The sequence below is a fragment of the Carcharhinus amblyrhynchos genome, chromosome 14 (assembly GCF_965287045.1).
Source record: "Carcharhinus amblyrhynchos chromosome 14, sCarAmb.v2.hapA, whole genome shotgun sequence".
Lineage (NCBI taxonomy): Eukaryota > Metazoa > Chordata > Chondrichthyes > Carcharhiniformes > Carcharhinidae > Carcharhinus > Carcharhinus amblyrhynchos.
This window is the reverse complement of record NC_137337.1, coordinates 10,376,315-10,400,120: the sequence shown is the minus strand read 5'-3', so window position 1 is coordinate 10,400,120 and position 23,806 is coordinate 10,376,315. Positions and strand designations below refer to the sequence as shown.

Genomic DNA, 23,806 nt, shown 5'->3' with positions numbered 1-23,806 from the left:
CCCTTACCCCCTTCATTCGCCAACCCTCGCCCTCCCCCCCTTGCCTGCCAACCATCAGTCCTCATTGACCCCCCTCCATCCCCATCAAAGTGCATTTGAGCAAGAGGATTCCTTTTCACACTTTCTGCCCCCAAGCAGCTTGTTCATGGTGAGAAAGGCACGCATTTTGAGTGCATGTGATCCAAATACCCATCAAAATAAATTGGTGAGTTGAGCATACAGATGTTGTCCTGACTCTCCTGAACCTCTTGAGTTAGAAATGTCATTGCCAGAGACATGAGAATGGTTCATCTGGGAGGTAATGGTTAGTTTAGGAGCGAGGGAATGCGACCAAACAAAGGGTCAGGATACCCTGATGAAGTATCAGTGAAGATAGTGGCAATGGCATTGATTCCAGATGTTTAAATTGGGGATGTAAATATCAGTTGAGGTTACAGAAAGTAAATGATGCAGTAGTTTGTAAAAGTTTGTTTACTTATTCCTTTGCTCCTAATTTAGACCTACAGGGATCTCAAAGACCGACAGCAGCTGGTTCTGTACAGAGACAAAGTGGAGAAAAACTCACAAGAACACAGGAAGATTGACTATATCCTGACCAATTCTGTAAGTTTAAAACACAGCTTTAAATTTTAGCTAGTGCTGGGTTGCAACAATGTTTAAAGCACTTGTGACAGCTGACTTTAATCTTGTGGCCAAGTGATGATCTCAGCCTGTAACTGGGACTCTGGACTGCTTTAAAGCATGGTCCATTCCAGAAATAGAGACAATTGCTGTCCTGTTAAAGCTGTTGCTTGCTTATTGGCTGGAAGTGAGAGCTATCTTTTTAATTTTTTTTCATTCGTGGGACATGGCCAGCATTTTGACCCAGCAACTGTGAAGGAGCGATGATATATTTCCAAGTTAGGTTGGTGTGTGGCCTGGAGAGGAACTTATGGATGGTGGTGTTTCCATGTATCTGCTGCCCTTGTCTTTCTAGATGGAACTAGTCGGGGATTTGGAAGGTGCTGTCTAAGGATCTTTAGTGAATTGCTGCAGTGCATCTTGTAGATAGTACACACTGCTACTGCTGAGCATCAGTGGTGGAGGGATTGAATGTTTGTAGATGTGGTGTCAGTCAAGCGGGCTGTTTTGTCCTGGATAATGTCAAGCTTTTGAGGTGTTTTTGGAGCTGCACCCATCCAAGCAAGTGGGGAGTATTCCATCACACTCCTGACCTGTGCCTTATAGACCTATCCTGGTGGATAGATTTTGAGGAGTCAGGAGGTGAGTTATTCGCCACAGCATTCCTAGCCTCTGATCTGCTCTTGCAGCCACTGTGCTTATGTGATAAGTCCAGTTGAGTTTCTGGTCAATGGTAACCCAAAGGATGTTGATAATGGGGGAATTCAGTAATGGTAACACCATTTGAACGTCAAAGGGCATGGTTAGAGTATCTCTGGGGGCAGAAAGCGTGAAAAGGAATCATCTTGCTCAAATGCACTTCAGTGGGGGTGGGTGATGGCTGGCAGTTGAGGAGGTTGCGAGGATTGGCAAGCAAGTTAGGGGCGACGGTTGACAGGCAGGGGGACAAGGGTTGATGAGCAGAGAGGAATGGTGGGAGACAGAGGGGTGAGAATTGGGGCGAGTGAGGACCATGATCATTGCCTGGCATTTGTAAGGTGTGAATGTCAGCCCAAGCCTGGATATTGTCCAGATAAAACAAGTAAATGAAAAATGAATGCACCTGCCAGATTGTTTACTGTGGTTTTGAATATTATTGTGTTTTGCAGCAAATTAGATGGAAAAATTGATGAACCAAGATTCAATGCAGCAATACCTCCTGTGTACATGATTCCTGAGGGAGCAGGAGGTTGAAAAATCTCATAATCTGTGACAAGGAGGAGTGATCAACATCAACCTTTGGAGAATCGCAGGAGCTCTTCCCCCTCGCAATTAAAGTGAATAATTAAATGGGAGCTTATAAACTAAGTGTCCTATCCATGCATTTGTATATTCCATGTGTATCAAGTTGTTCAGTTGCAAGGTTTTGACTTTTAAGAAAGGGGGATGGAGTGAGGGAAGGATGGAAAGCAGTGGAGGAGGTCTGGCTGGTGAAAGACAGTCCTGATCCTCCAAGCTAAAACTAACAAAATACTGAGGATAAGAGACAAGCTGTCTCTCAAAAATTGAGGTATTTGGTTTGAGCTAGTAGTTGTTGCTAGCTGGCTTCACCATTAACATCTCGAATCAAGAATATGATACTAGAGAAAAGTCAATATATTTATTATCTGCTTGTTTGGGCCCTCCCCTAATAACACTTTTAAAAAAAGTTCAATTCCTAAATATTATTCCAACATAAATGAGAGGAAGCATATTTGTTGTACAGAAACAGAAAACCAAGTTGCACATTCAAAATAAGTTTTGTAATAAAATGCTAAACTCTGGTAGTTTTTTCTATGTTGCATTTTATTTGTTCATTTGTATGGTGCTTTATTGTTTTCTTCCTATGCCTGGCGTCACTTCTGGCCTATCTTGGGTCTTAAGGGGAGAATGAGAGTTGATTGGGGGATGAATGAGAGAACGTCATTTGAGGTGAGGTGGGAAGTTCTCCCAGTGTGTGGGCCTTTGCTGGGGCGTAAGGGCTAGTCTTAGTAATTCAAATTGCCAGCTAGGTGGGCTGAACGCAATAACTATAAGGTCTCTTTCTCAACACACTGACATTTTTGATGTGCAGACACTGATCTTCAGACCAGCACTGACTCAAATCCTCCTTCCACTTATTCTCATGCATTGCTTTTTGCAGTGCCAGGGAGATCAACTATTGATTGCAGGAGGCTGCTGGACTTGAGAACAGACCATACTACAGATGAGTATAGTGGTTTGCTTTGGAGTGAATTTGGGCCATGATTCCCAAACCCGGCACAGGTCGTTGAACCAAAGCTAGCTGAGGTGGGATTGGTTTTGGGTTGTCACAGATAAGTGCTGACATGGACGAAGTGGTAAAAGTCTCACAACACCAGGTTAAAGTCCAGCAGGTTTATTTGGTAGCATAAGCTTTCAGAGCACTGCCCCTCATCAGGTGAATGGGAGTTGTGCACATATAGACACAAACTCAATTAACAAGATAATGGTTGGAATGTGAGTCTTTACAGGAAATCAAGTCTTAAAGGTACAGACAATGTGAGTGGAGAGAGGGTTAAGCTCAGGTTAAAGAGATTTGTATTGTCTCCAGCCAGGACAGTTAGTGAGATTTTGCAAGCCCAGACAAGTCGTGGGGGTTACAGATAGTGTGACATGAACCCAGGATCCCGGATGAGAGTGTCCTCATGTGTGCGGAACTTGGCTATCAGTCTCTGCTCAGCGACTCTGCGTTGTGTGTCGTGAAAGCTGCCTTGGAGAACGCTTACCCGGAGATCTGAGGCTGAATGCATGTCACTGCTGAAGTGGTCCCCAACAGGAAGAGAACGCTCATGCATGGTGATTGTCAAGCGATGTTCGTTCATCCGTTGTCGTCGCATCTGCATGGTCTCCCCAATGTATCATGCCTCGAGACATCCTTTCCTGCAGCGCATCAGGTAGACAACATTGGCTGAGTTGCAAGAGTATGTGCCATGTACCTGGTGAATGGCGTTCTCACGTGAGATGATGGCATCCATGTCGATGATCTGGCACGTCTTGCAGAGGTTGCTGTGGCAGGGTTGTGTGGTGTTGTGGTCACTGTTCTGAAGACTGGGTAGTTTGCTGTGGACTATGGTCTGTTTGAGGGTGTGCAGTTGAAGGCAAGAAGTGGGGGTCGTGGCGAGGTGTTTGCCTTCATCGATGACATGTTGAAGGCTCCGAAGAAGATGTCGAAACTTCTCTGCTCCAGAGAAGTACTGGACGACAAAGGGTACTCTGTCCAGCATGTCCCACATTTGTCTTCTGAGGAAGTCGGTGCTGTTTTTCACTGTGGCGCATCGGAATTGTCGATCGATGAGTTGAATGCCATTTCCTGTTCTTATGAGGGCATCTTTCAGCATCTGGAGGTATCTGTTGTGATCCTCATCTGAGTAGATCCTGTGTTTATGGAGGGCTTGTCCATAGGGGGTGGCTTCTTTAACGTGTTTATAGTGGAAGCCGGAGAAATGGAACATTGTAAGGTTATCTGTGGGCTTGCGGTATAGTGAAGTGCTGAGGTGACTGTCCTTGATGAAGATGAGTGTGTCCAAGAATGCAGCCAATTCCAGAGAGTAGTCCATGGTGAGTCTAATGGTAGAATGGAACTTGTTGATGTCATCATATAGTTGTTTCAGTGATTGTTCTTCAGGAGTCCAAAAGAAGAAAATGTCATCGATATATCTAGTGTATGGCATTGGTTGAAGGTCCTGTGCAGTGAAGAAGTCTTGTTCGAACCTGTGCATGAAGATGTTGGCATATTGAGGTCTGTACCTTTAAGACTTGATTATCTGTAAAACTCGCATTCCAAATATTATCATGTAGATTGAGTTTGTGTCTATATACTTGTTGTGGCTATATAGGGCATTGGTGAGGCTGCAGCTGGAGTACTGTGTGCAGTTTTGGGCGCCGTACTTACGCAAGGATATTTTGGCCTTGGAGGGAGTGCAGAGGAGGTTTACTAGGCTGATGCCGGAGTTGAGGGGGTTGAGCTATGAGGAGAGGCTGAATAAACTACGCTTGTACTCGTTAGAGTTTAGAAGAATGAGGGGAGATCTCATTGAGACGTATAAGATGATGAATGGGATGGATAGGATAGAGGTGGAGAGACTCTTCCCGCTCAGAAAGGACAGTAGGACTAGGGGCACAGCCTCAAGATAAAGGGGGTGCGGTTTAGAACGGAGTTGAGGAAGAATTTCTTCACTCAAAGGCTGGTGAATCTCTGGAATTCTCTGCCCGTTGAAGTGGTGGAGGCTACCTCGCTAAATATTTTTAAGACGTGGGTTGATGGGTTTTTGATAAGAGAGGGGATTAAGGGTTATGGGGAGAGGGCGGGAATGTGGAACTGAGCCACGACAGATCAGCCATGATCTTATTGAATGGCAGGGCAGGCGCGAAGGGCCAGATGGCCTACTCCTGCTCCTATTTCTTATGTTCTTATGTTTTATGTTTATATGCCCTGTTTGCGAACACAACTCTCGCTCACCTAATGAAGGAGCAGCGCTTCAAAAGCTTGTGGCTTGTGATAGCAAATAAACCTGTTGGACTTTAACCTGGTATTGTGAGACTTCTTACTGTGCCTATCCCAATCCAACTCCCACAACTCCACATCATGGACAAAATGACTGAGTGCTTCACCCTTTAGTTCCATCCTCAAACCAGTGGCTTTTCTTCAAGAAAGTATTTAATTAGCCGGGAAGTGCTTTGTGTCCCAAGGTCAGGAAGGGTGCTATATAAATGAAAATATTTTATCTCATTAGTGTTTCCCACTAAGCTTGCAGCGTGAATGCCCTGACAATGTTTTGTGTGGTATGTGACAGGTACCAGAGTACAATTGCCACAGTCCATTGCAGTCACTTCTGACTTGTATGCCCTCAATTCCCCTTTCTGTGTTGGGGTGGTGAGGGTTGTGAGTTGGGCTGGTTAGGGTGGAGATCGGATGAGTATGACCCTGGGAGAGGGCAGTGGGCAGTATCAGTAACTGTTCCCAATGGGATTCCTGCCCAGTGACTGTTCCCAATGGGATTCCTGTACAGTGACTGTTCCCATTGGGATTCCTGGCTCTGTGACTGTTCCCAATGGGATTCCTGCCCAGTGACTGTTCCCAGTGGGATTCCTGCCCAGTGACTGTTCCCAGTGGGATTCCTGGCTCTGTGACTGTTCACAGTAAGAAGTCTCACAACACCAGGTTAAAGTCCAACCAATTTATTTGATAGTAAACTCACAAGCTTTCGGGGTTTGCCCCTTCATCAGGTGAATGGAGAGTTCTGGCCTCAGACAGAGCATAAAACAGCACACACAAAACCCTGAAAGCTTGTGAGTTTACTATCAAATAAATTGGTTGGACTTTAACCTGGTGTTGAGAGACTTCTTACTGTGTTTACCCCAATCCAACGCCGGCATCTCCACATCTGTTACTGTTCCCCATGGGATTCCTGGCCCAGTGGCTGTTCCCAATGGGATTCCTGGCTCTGTGACTGTTCCCAATGGGATTCCTGGCCCAGTGATTGTTCCCAATGGGATTCCTGGCTCTGTGGCGGTTCTGATGTGGATATGCTGGCGTTGGACTGGGGTGAACACAGTAAAAAGTCTGACAACACCAGGTTTAAGTCCAACCGATATATTTGATAGTAAACTCTACTAGTTTACTTGAGTTTACTGTCAAATAAATCAGTTGGACTTAAACCTGGTGTTGTCAGACTTTTTTCTGTGGCTGTTCCCAATGGGATTCCTGGCCCAGTGACTATTCCCAATGGGATTCTGGCTCTGTGGCTGTTCCCAATGGGATTGCTGGTTCTGTCGCTGTTCCCAATGGGATTCCTGGCTCTGTGGCTGTTCCCAATGGGATTCCTGGCTCTGTGGCTGTTCCCAATGGGATTCTGGCTCTGTGACTGTTCCCAATGGGATTTCTGGCTCTGTGACTGTTCCCAATGGGATTCTGGCTCTGTGACTGTTCCCAATGGGATTCTGGCTCTGTGGCTGTTCCCAATGGGATTCTGGCTCTCTGGGTGTTCCCAATGGGATTCCTGGCTCTGTGGCTGTTCCCAATGGGATTCTGGCTCTGTGGCTGTTCCTAATGGGATTCCTGGCTCTGTGGCTGTTCCCAATGGGATTCCTGTACAGTGACTGTTCCCAATGGGATTCCTGAGCTGCTGCAGCTTGAGGCTGAGCTTTAGGTGTCCCGCTCACTGCCTGAGCGCTCAGCCTCAGGACCCTCCCTAGCAACGCGTCCCCCCCCCGTTCCGTATCCAAGAGCCCGCGACGATCATGGCCAAACAGCTCGGGGTCATCCCGGAGAAAGTCCGCAGCAAGCGCATCTTCCTCAACAAATTGGACTCGTTTGTGGGGAGTCAGATTGGGAAGGTTAGCGAAATCGGCAACTGGTTACTGAGGGGCAGTGAGTGTGGGGATGTGGGGTTAGTAAATGTCGGGGGGGGTGGGGGCGGTAATTGTGAGTGTGAGGGGTACAAGTGTTTATGTGTGTGGGAGGAGTGTATGTGGGGGTAATTGCATGTGGTGGGGTAATTGCGTTGGGGTACAATGTGTGTGTGGTGGGGTAATTGTGTATACAAGTGTGTAGAGGGGAGTGTATGTGGTGAGGTAAGTGTGTGAGAGATAATTGTGTATGTGAGGGGTACAAGTATGTAGAGGGAGTGTATGTGTGAGGGGGGGTGTATGTGGTAGTAAATGTGTGTGTTGGGGGTAATTGTTGGGGTACAAGTGTGTGTGTGTGGTGGGGTAAATGAGTGGGGGGTAATTGTGTATGTGAGGGATACAAGTGTATATATGTGTGGGGGAGCGTATGTGGGGGTAATTGTGTTGGGGTACAAGTGTGTGTGTGTGTGGTGGGGTAAATGAGTGGGGGGGTAATTGTGTTTGTGAGGAGTCCAAGTGTGTATTTGTGTGGGAGGAGTTTATGTGGGGGTAAGCGTGTGTGGTGGGGGTAGTTGCATTCGGATACAAATGTGTGTGTGTGGTGGGGTAAGTAAGTGGGGGGTAACTGTGTATGTGAGGGGTACAAGTATGTAGAGGGAGTGTATGTGTGTGGGGGAGTGTAGGTGAGAGTAAATGTGTGTGTGATGGGGGTAATTGTATTGGGGTACAAGTGCGTGTGTGGTGGGGTTAAGCGTGTGGGGGATAATTGTGTATGTGACGGGTAGAAGTGGGTAGGGGGAGTAGTGTATGTGGTGGGGTAAGTGTGTGGGAGATAATTGTGTATGTGAGGGGTACAAGTCTGTAAGGGGCAATGATTGTGTAGGAGGGGTGTATGTGGCAGGTAAGTGTGTGTGGTGAGGATAATTGTATTGGGGTACAAGTGTGTGTGTGGTGAGGTTAGTGTGTGGGAGGTAATTGTTTATGTGAGGGGTAAAAGTGTTTTGGGGGGCAATGAATATGTGTGTGGGTCAGTGTGTTGGGGGAGTGAGAGTGGGGGTATAAGTGTGTGTGGGGGGGTAAATGTGGGTAGGTATTTTGAATCTTTTGGGATTTATGTGTGTGTGTAGGAAGGTTAACTGTATGTGGGGGTAATTATTCATGCCTGTGTGAGTAGAGTATGTGTGCATGTGAGGGGGTGGTGGGGGCTATTAAATGGCACTTGTCTCACAGTGCCAGGGACTCGGGTTCAATTCCAGCCTAAGTTGGCTGATTGTGTGGAGTTTTCATTCTTACTACTTCTCCCTACGTGGGTTTTTCTCTGGGTGCTCTGGTTTCCTCCCACAGTCCAAAGGATGTGCAGGTTAGGTTGATTGGCCAGGCTAAATTACCATTTAATATCAAAAGATGTGTAGGTTAGGTGGATTAGCCATGGTAAATGCGTGAAGTTATAGGGATGGGGGGGTGTTGGGAGGGGGCGGGGGAGTCGGGAGTGAGTGGGCCTGAGTAAAATGTTCTTTCAGAGAGTCAGTGCACACTCAATGGGCTGAATGGCCTTCTTCTGCACCGTTGGGATTCTGTGTGCGTGTGGGAGTAAAGGTGTGTCAGTCTGTTGGGATATATGTGTGAGGCCACAAATGTGTGAGTGGAGGGGAAGTGCATGTGAGGAGAATGTGTGTGGGGTTAAACGTATGCGGGGCGAGGATTCACGTCCATATGTGTGTGGGGTTAAACGTATGTGGGGCAAAAATTCATGTCCATATGTGTGTGACTAACTGTGGGGTTAAGTGTGTAAGTAAGTGCAAGTCTGCATGTGGGTAAGTATACGTGTAAGTGTGCGTGCATTTGTTTACGTAAATATGTCTCTAAATGTGTCTGTAAATGTGCATAAATATGCATACTTGTGTACATGATTCTGGTTGGGGAAATTCCAGAATGGTGCAAAGAAAGAACAAAGAAAATTATAGCACAGGAACAGGCCTTCGGCCCTTCAAGCCTGTGCTGATCATGATGCTCTAACTAAACTAAAATAATCTTCTGCCCTTGCTCGGATCATATCTCCTCAGAGTATTATATGTTTCAATAACTTTACCTTTCATTCTTTAAACTCCAATGAGTAAAGGCTCAGCCTGCAGCAGGTTGCCTCATTAGACAACCCCTTCATCTCAGGAATCGCCGAGTGAATCTTCCCTGATGTACGGGAAAGGTGCCCTTAGGCCCACTGTGCCTATGCCAGCTAAGATGAGATGAATGGTACTCCTCATCTGTATCTAGCCTGTGATTTCTGAACTTAATCTTCCTTTACTACAATGCGCCTCTGCCATTTTACAAACTTCATTCAACATTATATTTTTATAAATGAGCACAGCACATTAAACACATTAAAAAGAATGTGTGATGAGCCTTTAGATAATAGGGGCTGGTTTCAACTTGACTTGATCATTAAGGCAACTGATTAATCTCCTACTGTGTATTCCCAAGCACTTAAGTAGAAGGAACACAGTTCGTTTGACAAGATAGCTTTTGAGTCCAGGAAAGATAATTTAATTGAAGAGGGCATAAAGCTGGCAGTATCAGAGCTGTTAAAAATTGGGCAGAGAATACAATAAGTGTCTGATGCCATTAGTTTTACTGCCTTTCTGAAGTTGGGCAGCACGGTGGCACCGCGGTTAGCACTGATGCCTCACAGTGCCAGGGACCCGGGTTTGATCCCCGCTTTGGGTCACTGTCTGTGTGGAATTTGCACATTCTCTCTGTGTCTGTGTGGGTTTTCCCCAGGTGCTCTGGTTTCCTCCCACAGTCTGAAAGACGTGCTGGCTAGGCGCATTGACTCGAACAGGTGCCACAATGTGGCAACTGGGGGGAATTTACAATAACTTAATTGCAGTGTTAATGTAAACCTTACTTGTGACTAATAAATAAACTTAAAGTTGTAAGTTTTTCCAAGTTTTTCATTGACAGTGGTAAGGTACACTGCCATAGGTTTCAAAGCTTGGAAATTCCATTTTCACATGCTTCCATCATGAAACATCAACAAAACTGACCTTTGCTAATATAATATATGACCTTTGCTAAGATTGTCAGTGCTGAAAATTAACAATGCTGTTGAAGAACTGTAGAAAAAACTTCCATGAAAAGGTTTTGATTTGTAATTTTTTATCATGCTAAACCTGTATAAAATGCTAGTTAGGCTTCAGCTGGAGTACTGTGTCTGATTCTGGGCACCACATTTTAAGAAGGACATGAAACCTTTAGAGACGGTACAGAAAATATTTATTAGAATGGTTCCAGGTGAAGGATTACAGTCACGTGGATAAACAGGAGAAGCTAGAATAAAAGCAAATTACTGCGGATCTGAAACAAAAACAGAAAATGCTGGAAAACCTCAGCAGGCCTTGCAACGTCTATGGGGAGAGAACGGAAGTAATGTTTCAAGCCTGGAGCTCTAACGAAGAGTCTTCCAGACTTCAAACATTGGCGGTGCTCTCTCTCCATGAAGGCTGTCAGACCTGCTCAGATTTTCCAGCATTTTCTGCTTTTGTTGGAGAAGCTGGGATTGTTTTCCATAGAATAGAGAGAAAGCTAAGAGGAGGCAATGAAGGTGTTTATGATTATGAAGGGTTTAGATAGAGTAAATGAAAGGAGAAACTATTTCCAGTGGCTAAAGAGCCGATAACCAGAGGGAACATAAGATGATAGAGAAAAGAACCTGATTTGTCATAAAATAAACTTTTTTACAGAACAAGTGAGTAGGATTTGGAATATACTGCCTGATACAGATTCATTAGTCACTTTCAAAAGAGAATTGGATAAATACATGAAGGAGAAGAAAATGTCAGGAGTGTTGGGAGTGCACGAGGAAATGGAACCAATGAGATTGTTCCTGAGATGAGATGGCACAGACTTGTTGAATCAAATGACCTCCTTCTGTGCTGTACTGTTCTCTGCTTCTATGAGCTCAAGGGTTAAAGTCTGATACCTGATTCATTTCCAGCACCTATCCACCTGTGTGATTGGAGCATCGCTGGAGGAACCGATAGAAGATGAAGAGCAAGCTGAGGAAGAGACTGACACAGTCAAAAGTGTTCAAATATCCAAAGGGACATACCAAGTGGTAGGAACAATGAATAATGCTGAAGCCAAGAAGCCTGAGTTTGCTTTTGAAATCTTCTCTGTAAGTCACTTTCCGAAGCAAAAATGTTCCTAAAAGTTTTTTTAAAATTAATAATAGGACTGATATCTCAAAACAGGACTGGAGTTCTTATAATTAGGCAAAGACAAGTGTGCATGTTCATGGTTTCTTACCAGGTTACTATTGCTTGGCATGTAGAAGAGCTGATTGTTAATGATTGTTAATCTCAATCACAAAGGGATAGGGCAGGACAACACGGTAGCACAGTGGTTAGCACCACTGCTTTACAGCGCCAGGGACCTGGGTTCAATTCCCGGCTTGGATTAGTGTCTGTGTGGAATTTGCACATTTTCCCTGTGTCTACATGGGGTTCCTCCAGGTTTTCCGGTTTCCTCCCACATTCAGAAAGACATGCTGATTAGGTGCATTGACCATGCTAAATTCTCCCTCAGTATACCCGAGCAGGCATTGGAGTGTGGTGAGAAGGGGAATTTCACAGTAACTTCATTGCAGTGTTAATGTAAGCCTTACTTGTGACTGATAAATACATTAAAAAATGCTGCACTTATACAACAGGCCAATCACAATCTGAAAGGGAACTTTAATTACTGGAGAAAACTCAATGAGGTTCTGGCAACAAGAAGGGTTTACTAACCTATATTAGTTATATACATGGTAAGGGTCTGACAGAACATATGCACAAGTCTTATCTTATTTGGATGGACCAGTCTGGTTGTCTCTTCTCTCTGGTTCCAGCTGAGGTCCGCAAGACACTCACCCTTATTCCTGATTGACCCTGCTTAATTCGTTGCCGCTCCATAGGATATGGCCCAATCATATAGCCCACAAAGGATCACCCCTTAAAGGAGCCACTCCTTACCCCCTAACTCTTGAGTTCACCTATGAATGAAAACAAAAAAGGAAATGTCATTAAGCATTGGCATAAGACACAATATCACATTAGGGACACCAAAAGGAAAGTCCATTCACAAAATCAGTCAATCCAGAAGCTATCAGACTCTTGCGGAATGCCACAACTCAATACAGGGTGCTTCAGCAAGCAGTGAATCCGGTCCAGTAGAAGCAAAAGGCAAACTCATCAGCTCAGGGTGATATCTTCCCCAGTGGCTTCTCTCTCCTTGGCTACAGAAGCCAGGGGCAGCTTTGATCTACAAAGGCTGCAGGTATCTTGGTTCTGGAGCTGGTACATATAAATCTGCAGTGGGAACATACCTATTGGTGCCCTGGATCAGGTCTAGCTCTAGTCCTCAAATGATCCACATGTTTTTTCACGTGGCAACCTTATACATCCAACATGTATGAAACTGGTCACATTCTCTCTACAATGTTTCCTGACAACCAGACTGGTCCATCCAATGTTTCTTGCTATGACTAGGTCATCAACCTCAAACATTCTGTGTCCTTCAAGTCATGGTGTTCTTTCTGGGAGGTCTGGCCAGCCTCCACCCTCCCAGACAAATCTGGAAACACCAAATCCAAGTTGGATTGTAGGTGGTGTCCCATTAATAATCAGCTGGCATAAACCCTGGTTGTAGTAGTACTGTACAATAATAACAAGAAACTTGAGAAACATAAGTGAGTGGCCTCTGAGCTTGCTTTTTTTATCAAAGTCTTAAATGATTGCATGGCTTGCTCAGCCAAGCCATTTGAGGCTGGGTGGTAAGGGACTGTCTGAACGTAGTGTATTCCATTTGACCTGACAACCTGACGGAACTTCTCAGCTGCAAATATTGTGCCTATGTTTTATTCCTTCGTGGGACATGGGCATCGCTTGTGGCCAGCATTTATAGCCAATCCCTAGTTGCCCTTGTTCAAAGGGTAGTGAATGTCAACCACATTTCTGTGGCTCTGGAGTCATGTGTGGGCCAGTCCAAGTAAAGATGGCAAATTTCCTTCCCTAAAGGAATTAGTGAACCAGACATGTTTTTCCGACAGTCGGCAATGGTTTCATGGTCATTAGTAGATTCTTAATTCCAGATATTTTTTATTGAATTCCACCATCTGCCGTGGCAGGATTTGAACCTGGATCCCCAAAACATTAGCTGAGTTTCTAGATTAATAATCTAGCGATAATACCACTAGGCCATTGCCTTCCCTGCCATTGTTGGACATTAAGACCTCAAGGACTCCATGGATGGCAAAGACCTGTTGATGGTGGCAGTGGCCATCATTAGCTGGCCTTCAGCCATTTTGAATGTGCATCCACCAGGATGAGGAGAAATATATGTTGTATGAACGGTCCAGTGATGTACATCCCAGGCAGAGCAGAATGAAAATACTGGCCTGAAGTTATGTCTGGTGGCCCGGTATCGAAAAAGACATTGAAAGAATGCTCAGCGTTGAGCACTGAGTTGTCAAGCCCAGCAGTTATTGCCACCACCAGTTAATATATATATCCATGGCAGTGGCTGAGTCGTCCATGATCGCATTTATACATAGACTTCATTGGACCATTCATGGGACAGATGTTCCACATCTTGGTGGATACACATTCAAAATGGCTAGATTTCTGGCCAGTGAAGTCTACAACAGCCACAACCACCATTGGCAGATTGTGTGCGGCCTCTCAATGTTGACTGACATCTTGTGGGAAAGGACAGCTCCCACTCTATATGGCGATGCACCACAGGTCAGTACCAAAAATTTGGCTGGATCAAAATTTAGCAGTTTGTTGATGACTGTAAGGCTTGCTTTACTTTAGTAAACGCTTCTTTTTGTGCCTCTCCCCATTTCCATCACTGATGCTTCTTCAGAAGCTGCCCTAATGGGATCAGAGTTATGGACACATTCTGCAGGAATCTCCCATAATTACCATCCCTTGGAAAGATTTGAACTCCATAACATTCCTTCTTTTTTTTTACTTGTCCTATTAACACTGCCCTTGCCTTGTACTTTTTGTCATTTAATTTCTCACTATAGAGACATTCGCCAAAATTTTACCGCTCCACCTGCCACGGGAATCAGAGCAGGTGAGGATTGGACCATGGAAAGTCCATTGACCTCGGGAGGGATTTTACACTTTTGGGATGAGTAAGGCTTTAAAGTCCCGCCCAAAACCTTTCATTCTTCTTTACATCTTCCCATCTTTCCCTACCTCTGTATTCACTTTAAGCCTGTTACATCTCTAACTTTTCCCAGTTTTATTGAAGAGCCATCAGCTTGAGACATTAACTCTATTTCTTCGCAAATGCTGACAGACCTACTGAGTAATTCTAGCCTTTTCCTTTTCTTTTTACTTCAGGTTCACCATTGAACCTGCACTCAGTTAGCTGATCCCATTTGCCACAATTGGCCTTCGTGCCTCTGAGATAGAAAGGGGGAAAGGCAACTATTTCTATTCCAGTTTCTATTCCAGGTTTCTATTCAAGGTTTCTATTCCAGTGGCCACTGTGGGAGAGTCTGTGTGTGTTGACATTGAGTGAGGCTCGGACTGAGCTTAACTATGATGCCCTCCACAGTAAACCAGTCAGCTCAAAATTATTATCTACATCCATACATGAGTGACACTGGAGTCACTGACAAGTGGTCTTGGAGAGGCGTAGCAAGATTTGAGGAGAGGAGGGGAGAAAATTGAATTGAATTGTGAGTCAGTCATATAATATGTCAACGTGCATACAGCTGGAGATCTGAAAAGGAAAAGAATATCTTTAAACCTCCATTGGAACTTGAAATATTGCAAACGTGAACTGCAAATATGCACGTCGCACATAGAGTCATAGAGGTTTACAGCATGTCAACAGACCTTTCAGCCCAACTTGTCCATGCCACCCGTTTTTTAAAACCCCTAAGCTAATCCCAATTGCCCACATTTGGCTCATATCCCTCTAAACCCATCTTATCCATGCAATTATCTAAATGCTTTTTAAAAGACAAAATTGTACCCACCTCTACTACTACCTCTGGCAACTTGTTCCAGACACTTACCACCCTCTGTGTGAAAAAATTGCCCGTCTGGACACTTTTGTATCTCTCCCCTCTCAACTTAAACCTAAGCCCTCTAGTTTTAGACTCCCCTACCTTTGGGAAAAGATATTGAGTATCTCCCTTACCTGTGCCCCTCATTATTGTATAGACCTCTATAAGGTCACCTCTCAGTGTCATACGTTACAGAGAAAGAAGTTCCAGTCTATCCAGTTTCTCCCTATAATTCAAACTGTCCCATCCTGGTGGCATCCTAGTAAATCTTTTCTGCACTCTTTATAGTTTAATAATATCCTTTCTATAATAGGGTGATCAGAACTGCACACAGTATTCCAAGTGTGGCCTTAGCAATGTCTCATGCAACTTCAACAGACGTCCTAACTCCTGTATTCAATGTTCAGACCGATGAAACCAAGCATGGTGAATGCCTTCTTCACCACTCTGTCCACCTGTAACTCCACTTTCAAGGAGCTATGAATATGTACCCATAGATCTCTTTGTTCTGTAACTCTCCCCAACGCCCTACCATTAACTGAGTAAGTCCTGCCCTGGTTCATTCTACCAAAATGCATCACCTCGCATTTGTCTAAATTAAACTCCATATGCCATTCATCAGCCCACTGGCCCAATTGATTGGTGTCTCGTTGCAATCAGAGTTAACTTACTTCACTGTCCACTATGCCACCAATCTTGGTGTCATCTGCAAACTTACTAACCACGCTTCCTATATTCTCATCCAAATCATGAATATAAATGACAAATAACAATGGACCCAGCACTGATCCCTGAGGCATACCGTACACTTTAGAGTTTAGACACAAGTTCTAAACAGGTTTGCTATCTTACACTTTTTGTAGAAATTATTTTTTAAAAAGGTATTGTTATGTTAACCTGGAAATTATCTAACGCAGACTGTAAAAATCTGTTTAAAAAAGTAGCTTTCTTCATTTTTCACATCTTATTTCAGTTTACTTTACGGGAGCAGCTATTGGAATATCTTCTAGACTGCGACATCATCATCTATAACATCACAGAGTCAACAGAGCAAATTGATGAAGCCTCTTGGGCTGTTTCAGGTTCTTATTTACCATTTCCTTTTTCTGTTTTCCTTTCGCCTTTTCAACAATAATTATGTACAATCAGCTCAATTTCTTTCATCTTGTTTGTTTCCTAAATGATCAGCATTCCATTACGGTCAAATAAAAATCCTATCCTAAGTACCTGTCAGTGAAGTTGCATTTGTTAACAAGGTGTGCTGAACTTCATTAAAACTGTAAAAAGGGGATGGATGGACCTGTACTTTCCCCCATTAAAATAGAGCCAAGCCCTCTCTGAGTAATCCTCTTCTTAGAAAGCCGAGACACACAAATAGTGTTATGATATGGCAGCTGGTAATTGCCAGGCTGCCCAAATCTCACAGGGAAACATGAACAAGCTATCACAACAATTTACCATTTCTATTTTATGAAAAGGCATCCGAAGTCAGGAGGAAGAATTTTAAATTGCTTGTGAAGATTTAAAAACTAAATGTAAACATTTATTGAAAAAAATGAAACTTAAAGACACAAAACTCCATTTACACCATTAACAGTACTTCTACAAACATTCCCAATAATGATATCTGCTTAATTAACTCAGAGGTAAACATCTCTTTTAGGCAACAGTCCTCATAGATTTTTATCTTTCAAACTCTAGAGATATTACCACAAATTCTTTGTTGCTATAGGGGAAATCTTACACAAACATTTCCCTCTCATTTGATTCTGGACCAAAGTTTGTCTCCAAAACCTGGAAGACACAAACACTTCTCTCTGAGGGTGGTGACAGCTGCTTATTCATGAGTCTGTTTCCAGTTCACACTGCTTTTAGATTTCATATCCACACCTACTAATACAGTCTTATGTCTCCCTTTAAAATGTTTTTTTCTCTTTCATCTTTAGCTCTCTTGTTTTACCTTCCTTTAGAAGTTTCTTTTCTCAGAATTTATAGATCATTCATGGTATTTGTGGCCACTACTTTTACTACATAAACTTAATATTTTAACTTTATTTAATTTACAATCCCCTGCAATTATACATGTTCCTTTTGAAATATAAACGTTAACTTCAAGTCACTTCCCTTATCTTCCTAATGTAAATTTCCATTAATGTTGCCACTGTTCTTAGCCCTACCCAATTTCCACTTAAAACATTTGCTTTCACACCTAACTCTTTTGATTTTTTTAACCTTAGAGTGGCATGGTAGCACAGTGCTTAGCGCTGCTGCTTCACAGCAGACTGGAGAATCCCAGCTGCGGGTGAGGTCAACGAATCTGGCTGTATATTTTTCTACATTTTTCTAATAATACTTGGTACGCTGAGAAACAGGCTTGTAGGGTCTTACTCATTTAATTAAAATGAAGACAGTTAGACTGCAAGGTTAAAGTTTATTTATCATGAGTCACAAGTAAGGCTCACATTAATACTGCAATGAAGTTACTAAGAAATTCCCCTAGTCGCCACCCTCGGACACCCATTCGGGTCAATGCACCTAACCAGTACGCACCAGGGATCTGGGTTTGATTCCCGGCTTGGGTCATTGTCTGTGTGGAGTTTGCATGTTCTCCCCGTGTCTGTGTGTGTTTCCTCCTACATTCTGAAAGACATGCTGGTTAGATGCATTGATCCGAATGGATATCAGAATGTGGCAACCAGGGGAATTTAATAGTAACTTCATGGCAGTGTAAGCCTTACTTGTGACTAATAATAAATAAACTTTAACCTTGCAGTCTAACTCTCTTCATTTTAATTAAATGAATCAGACCTACAAGCCTGTTTCTCAGTGTACCACAATATTATTAGAAAAATATGCAGCCTGATTTGCTGACCTCACCCGCAGCTGGGATTCTCCAGTCCGTGGCAGTGAACAGAGATTTGGTTGAGCACCAAATTCTCCATTCACACTGGCAGCGGCAGCAGGAAGACCAGAGAGTTCTAGCCATGATATTTCCATCATGATAGACAATGGAAATGTTGAGATGTGCAACTTAACTCGGGTCAGTGAGATTTAATCTGCAGAGAACCTTAAGAAAATACACACCACATAGTGTTTAGGTTACAGTGTGAGTAATCGTATCGCTCTGGTACATCATTTTCAGCACTGGCTTCACTTTATTTGTGGTCTGTATCCATGCCTATCCCTTTATCAGTATCTAGGGTAACTTGCATTCCACTTGAATTAGCAATGATAGAAATCTGCTCTTTAACTTTTTAACGAGATAGGAACTTAAAACAAAACCATTTTAATATTGCATTTTTAATTAGTTTAATTGTGCTGTTATGCATTGTAGAATCAAAAACAATTGTATCATTTACCCTTAGACTGCTAACAAATTCAGGGAAACAACAGTTTTATTACTAGAATATTAACGGTACCCTACAAGAAAAATACCAACAAACAAATTTGCGTAAAAATAAAACTGTAAAATACCCTATCTGAATTCTCTGTTCTTACTTTTCTCTTTCTATTGTCTCTTTTTTCTATGTAACTCGAAAATATGATCTTTTATCTCACTGTATTCAGCTAATAACTGTTGAAGAAAGTTTTATTAATGAGGATTTTTGTCAGTTGAAAGCGAGCTTTCAATGCCACTATTTCAGATACTGAACATTATATGTTTCCTAAACGGGGAGAGGCGCTTACTAGATCTGACTAGGATTACATAGGATATATAGCACAGAAGCATACCATGTGGCCCAACCTGTCTGTGTTGGACTAAGTAAACCATTGCCATGTCAATTGTGCTTACTGCCCAGACTACTGATCTCATTCATAGCACACGGTAGGTTAATAAATATGGCATGTAATCACCAAGGGTAGATTTTCTGATACCATGTAATATTTACTGACATGCTTAGAAACATATAAAGTCAGTCAATGCTCAGTGACACAATTTTCCTTGCCCACCTTTTTTACACACTTATAGCAGAGTGACAGATGAAATTTAATGCAGCGAAGTTGAGATGATTCATATTGGCAGGAAGAATATGAAGAGATTGTATGAAATAAAGGGAGAAACTCTAAAGGAGGTGCAGGAACAGAGGGACCTCAGTGTATATTTCGTAAGTTCATGAAAATGGCCGTCAGCTGTAGTTGAGGCAAATGTCAGGGATATATTTAATGGGAAGTATATGAGGAAGGAAAAAGTAGAAGAATATGACAATTGGTTTGGATATAGCATGATGGAGGACGGCTTCACTGGTATAGACCAGCTTGGCTGACTTGCCTGTTTCTGTGACATACTAACCTATGTAATTCTATATAAAGTTCAGTATGAGTAGGTAGACATTTTGTGTATGAAGTGCTGTTGAATATTGCTGTCCACCTTCAGCCTCACCCCATTTCCCAAGCAGTGAAAAACATGATGAACCTTCTGGAGCATCAAGCGTTCGAACTTATAAAATATGGCACAGGAGATAGAACTCACCGAGTTATGAATCACTCCTGAAATTCAAGGGAATGCAAGTATATTAAAACAATACAATTCTATATGAACGTAAATTTCATTGTCTAATTCAGGACCAGATAAGTAAATAATGAAAGAATGCCAAAGGGTAATGTTTATTTTTTTCTCTGTTTTCCACCTGCAGCACTACATTCAGAGATTGAAAATTTCGAGGGAACAAAGATATTCATTCTGTTGACAACAGTAATGACATGGGCACTCACCAAACCCTCTGATCCTGTAAGGAAAATCCAAAATGTTTCGACATTTGCTGTTTAATCATTGAGAAAATCGAATTGAATTTGCTGCTTTTAAGCATGTCTGTTAAGTATAGTTGACACTTCAGGCAGAGCTGACCTGCAGAACTCTACCCAATGATCATGGGTGAGTTGATCTGCACCTGTTCAAAATTTTGTGGATGTGCAGGTTTTAAAAAAATTCTTTCATGGGATGTGGGCATCACTGGCAAAGCCAGCATTTGTTGCCCACCCTCATTGCCCTTAAACTGTGTGGCTTACTAGGCCATTTCAGGGGGCAGTTAAGAGTCAACCACATTGCTGTTGGTTTGGACTCACATGTAGGTCAGATTTCATTCCCTGAACAACAGTAGAGTCATAGGGTTTTACAGCACAAAAAGAGGCCCTTTGGCCCATTGTATCTGTGCTGGCCATCAAACACCCATTTATCCTAATTGTATAATCCGGCACTTGATCCATAGCCTTGTATGCTATGGCATTTTAAGCGCTCAAGTAAATGCTGCTTAAATATTGTGAGGGTTCCCACCTCTACCATCATTTCAGGCAGTGAGTTCCAGATTCCCATCACCCTCTGGATGAAAAAGTGACCCCACTCACTGGCAGTGCAGAAACATGAAAGGCAAGGCAATGGAGAGATGCTGCACTTTTGGAGCCTTGCATGGCATGAGTTTGCATCTTCATAAGAGTGGAATTTCGGAGAAAAAAAACCTTAATTGCCACTTAGCTGCTTTGTATTCTCTCCATTGTTATATATATTGTACGTTAAATCAGAATATAATGGGGGCAATTCTCCCCCAAAAATTCTAAGTGTCGAATTCATGTAAAAACTGGAGCAAATCATGTTGCTTTTCTTCAGTAGAAGTTTCAATATGAATCTCCCACACTCTATGCACTGCAGAGAACTGTACCATGAATCACTCGAAAAATCTGTGGGTGGGGCCTATTCCCGCTGGAGAGGTCTGCAGCATAGCGCTGAACAGGCCACTGCGCATCACCAATCTGTCAGTGCTGAGATCTCTGTATGCACGGTGGCCCCTAACTGTTGAGCTCCCAATCACTGGCCAGCTCAATTGCTGACCAGCCCCGCGGCCCCTGCATTGCCAGCTGTGGGAGTCCCTCATGGCCCGATCACTGGCTCCCCTCCACCCCCCAAACATGCCCAGCCAGCCTCAACTCCCACTTTCCTCAGGCAGTCCCAACCCACTCCCCCTGCGGCCTCAGGTGCCCCCCCCGCTCCCCAAACAGCTTGACTCCCCAACTCCAATGGTCAGCCCCGATCACTGGCCTCCCACGCTCTGTCACTCAGCTCAAAGTGCAGAGTGGAACGCCCACCCCAACAGATCATCCCCTTCCCCATCCTGCTCCCATTTGGCCACACCCCCTTGGCATTGCCCCATTCCCTGGAAGGCAGTGTCAAGGTGCCCCCTGGGCTTTGGCACTTCGGCCCCTGAGCAGTGCCAGGGGCTCAGGCTGGCTCTGGCAAGTGGCAATGCCCAGCAGGCACCCCTCCCCAGTGCCCAACACTTTGGTGAGGTCCTTGATTTCCCCTCCGTTCACTCCAGCCTGGTCAGGCTGCCAGCTTCCCACAGAGCTGACGGCACCAAAAGTCCGGTGATGGGAGATATGTAGAGGCCTGCGAAACGGCCTCCGCTGGAGTTTCCCTGCTCGCTGCGCGACAAAAGCATCGCAACAGAATGGGAGAATCACCCATAAAATATTTTTAAAATTTGCTTATAAAATTTCAATGTGTTTTATTCATGTAAAAATAAAGTTGACTGCTAATTTATTTCCTCAGGATGATCCAGAGGCTCCTTTAACAGAAGATGACTATCGTAAAAGAAAGGCTCATCCAAATTTTAAGGATCATCTCAGCCTTGAGAAACTGGTTACCAAACTTGGAAAAACTGTATGTAATCACAGAAGTATTTGAATTTTAGAGAAGTAGTTTTCCCTGTGCAGCTGCAATGGTGGTACATTGATGTGGTACATTAGTGTTAAAACTAATAGACAATTCAGGAGAAGCTTCTTTAGCCAAAAGGTGACGAGAATGTGGAACGCATGACTGTTACGATCCCAGCTGATGTTACTACTGGACAGATAGATCCCTGGGCGGAACCTTGCTCGATAGATCGTAACTTTTATTTTTTGTTCAGAGATGTGAATGAACTGAGGACTGCCGATTAACTTCTAACCAACAAATAAAACATTTATCAAACCATAAGACATAGGAGCAGAAGTAGGCCATTTGATCCATCAATTTTGACCCATTGAATTACTCCACCATTCAATGAGATCATGACTCAACAAGAAAAGATTAACTATAATACGCCATTCCTTCATCCCACCTATATCTTTGTAGATGCATACAAATTTATATGGATAACACAAGTTACAAAAACAGATCATATACTCCAATGTTCTCAGTAAATACACAGTCCATGTAAACCAATAGGCTAACTGTGATCAGACATGTCCCACTCAGAATTCCAATATAACTTACATGGATTTTTCATCAAATCCCCACAGATGCTTGTTACACTGTGAGCCAACTGATCTCCCTAGAATTCTGACTTCCACATGAGTGTTGCCAAACTACACTCTCAGGCAACATGTCTTAGAATCTTCCAAACAACAAATTTTCTTGGATTCTTCACCAAGGATCCACATCCAGGATTTCAACCTCTCCTTTCAATAATCTTTTGCCTCAGATTGCCACGTCCGTGCCAACATAACACCACTGCTTCCTGGGTTGTGTTTAGATGTCACCAAACTTTCTATTTACCTTGGATTTCTGGTTTCTCCAAATCGGGCTCTTGCTGCTTTCTCTTTAACTCAGAGCACTTTCTCTGCTTTTTACTTTAATTTCACCCAACAGGACCTTGTTCAATTTCATGGGTGGAATTTTACGACCTCATTGTGCCCGTTTTACAGTGGGAAAATGTTGTAAAATCGGGCGTGATGCATGTGGTGGGAATGGCGCCCATTTTTGTGCCCATTTCCATTCTACCAGGGAAAAACAAAATCGACGCAATCGAGACCCTGCCCAAAATGGACGAAACATCAATTTGCCTTTTTTTTGATTTATCACAATGTAATTAGTGAGCTTCACTCCCAATCATCCCAGTTACCTGCAGCCAGATCAATCAGGAAAACACCTCATGTATAAAAGTCACATTCAGGCACTTGAGCAGAGAGGGTGAGTGAGGAGGTAAGTATCTGCTTTGTTTTGTGGTAGGCATGTTGCGTTTCAGGTCAGATATGTGGGGGGTTGGAGGGTTGCTGTTATTCACAGCAACTGACTTTGGTCTCTCATGATGGACCCAGGTCAGATTGCTGATTTTGGGTCTTAGTGCTGATTCTGGATCCTAGCAGTGGCAGCAGCAAGCACTGTTGCTGGTGGGGAATGGGCTGGAAATTCTGTGAAGTGGTAGTGCTGCAGCCTCAGGATTAGTCAACCAGCACTGTGTGTGGCCATTAGTGCATGGGTTCTGGGTGTGTGTTTGAGTGGTTGGGGAGTGGGGGCGGGGGGAGGGGGATGCGTAGAATGAGTGGGACTTGTGGGAGGTATGGGAGTGTGTGTTGTTTGGGTCTATGGAGGGAGTATGGGGGGGTGTGTTGCTGGGATTTCTGTGAGTGGGGATATAGGGAGTGTGTGTTGCTGAGGGTGTATGGAGGGATATAGGGTGTGGCTGGGGGTGTGTGGGGATATGGGGATTGTGTGTTGCTGGGGGTGTGCAGGGGTGTGGGGAGTGAGTTGTTGGGAGTGTGCAAGGGGATATGGGGAGTGTGTATTGCTGGGCATGTGTGGAGGGGGTGTGGGGCGTATGCGTTGCTGGAGTCTGTGGGGGGAGTATGGGGAATGTGTGTTGCTGGGAGTGTGTGGGGTTATAGGGAATATGTGTTGCTGGGAGTTCATGAAGGGAGTATGGAGAGTGTGTGTTGCTGGGGGTCTGTGGGGGAGGTATGGGGAGTGTGTTGCTTCTTGGG

General features: G+C 43.8%; 2 protein-coding genes across 4 annotated transcripts in view; both read left to right on the top strand.

Annotated features, from left to right (window-relative positions):
- The window catches only part of vipas39 (VPS33B interacting protein, apical-basolateral polarity regulator, spe-39 homolog), a 39,187-nt gene extending 36,764 nt beyond the window's left edge, over positions 1-2,423 (top strand). For all 3 annotated transcript variants that reach the window (XM_080201945.1, XM_080201944.1, XM_080201946.1), the window contains exons 19-20: positions 499-603; positions 1,770-2,423. In XM_080201945.1, coding sequence (XP_080058071.1) covers positions 499-603; positions 1,770-1,790 — 126 coding nt within the window. In that variant the 3' untranslated portion in view covers positions 1,791-2,423. The remainder of the gene's footprint in view (positions 1-498; positions 604-1,769) is intronic.
- A 4,464-nt stretch (positions 2,424-6,887) lies between these two features.
- ak7b (adenylate kinase 7b) overlaps positions 6,888-23,806 on the top strand; it is a 51,527-nt gene continuing 34,608 nt past the window's right edge. Inside the window, exons 1-5 of the mRNA XM_080202272.1 lie at positions 6,888-6,996; positions 11,000-11,179; positions 16,047-16,155; positions 19,708-19,802; positions 21,615-21,725. Coding sequence (XP_080058398.1) covers positions 6,901-6,996; positions 11,000-11,179; positions 16,047-16,155; positions 19,708-19,802; positions 21,615-21,725 — 591 coding nt within the window. The 5' untranslated portion in view covers positions 6,888-6,900. The remainder of the gene's footprint in view (positions 6,997-10,999; positions 11,180-16,046; positions 16,156-19,707; positions 19,803-21,614; positions 21,726-23,806) is intronic.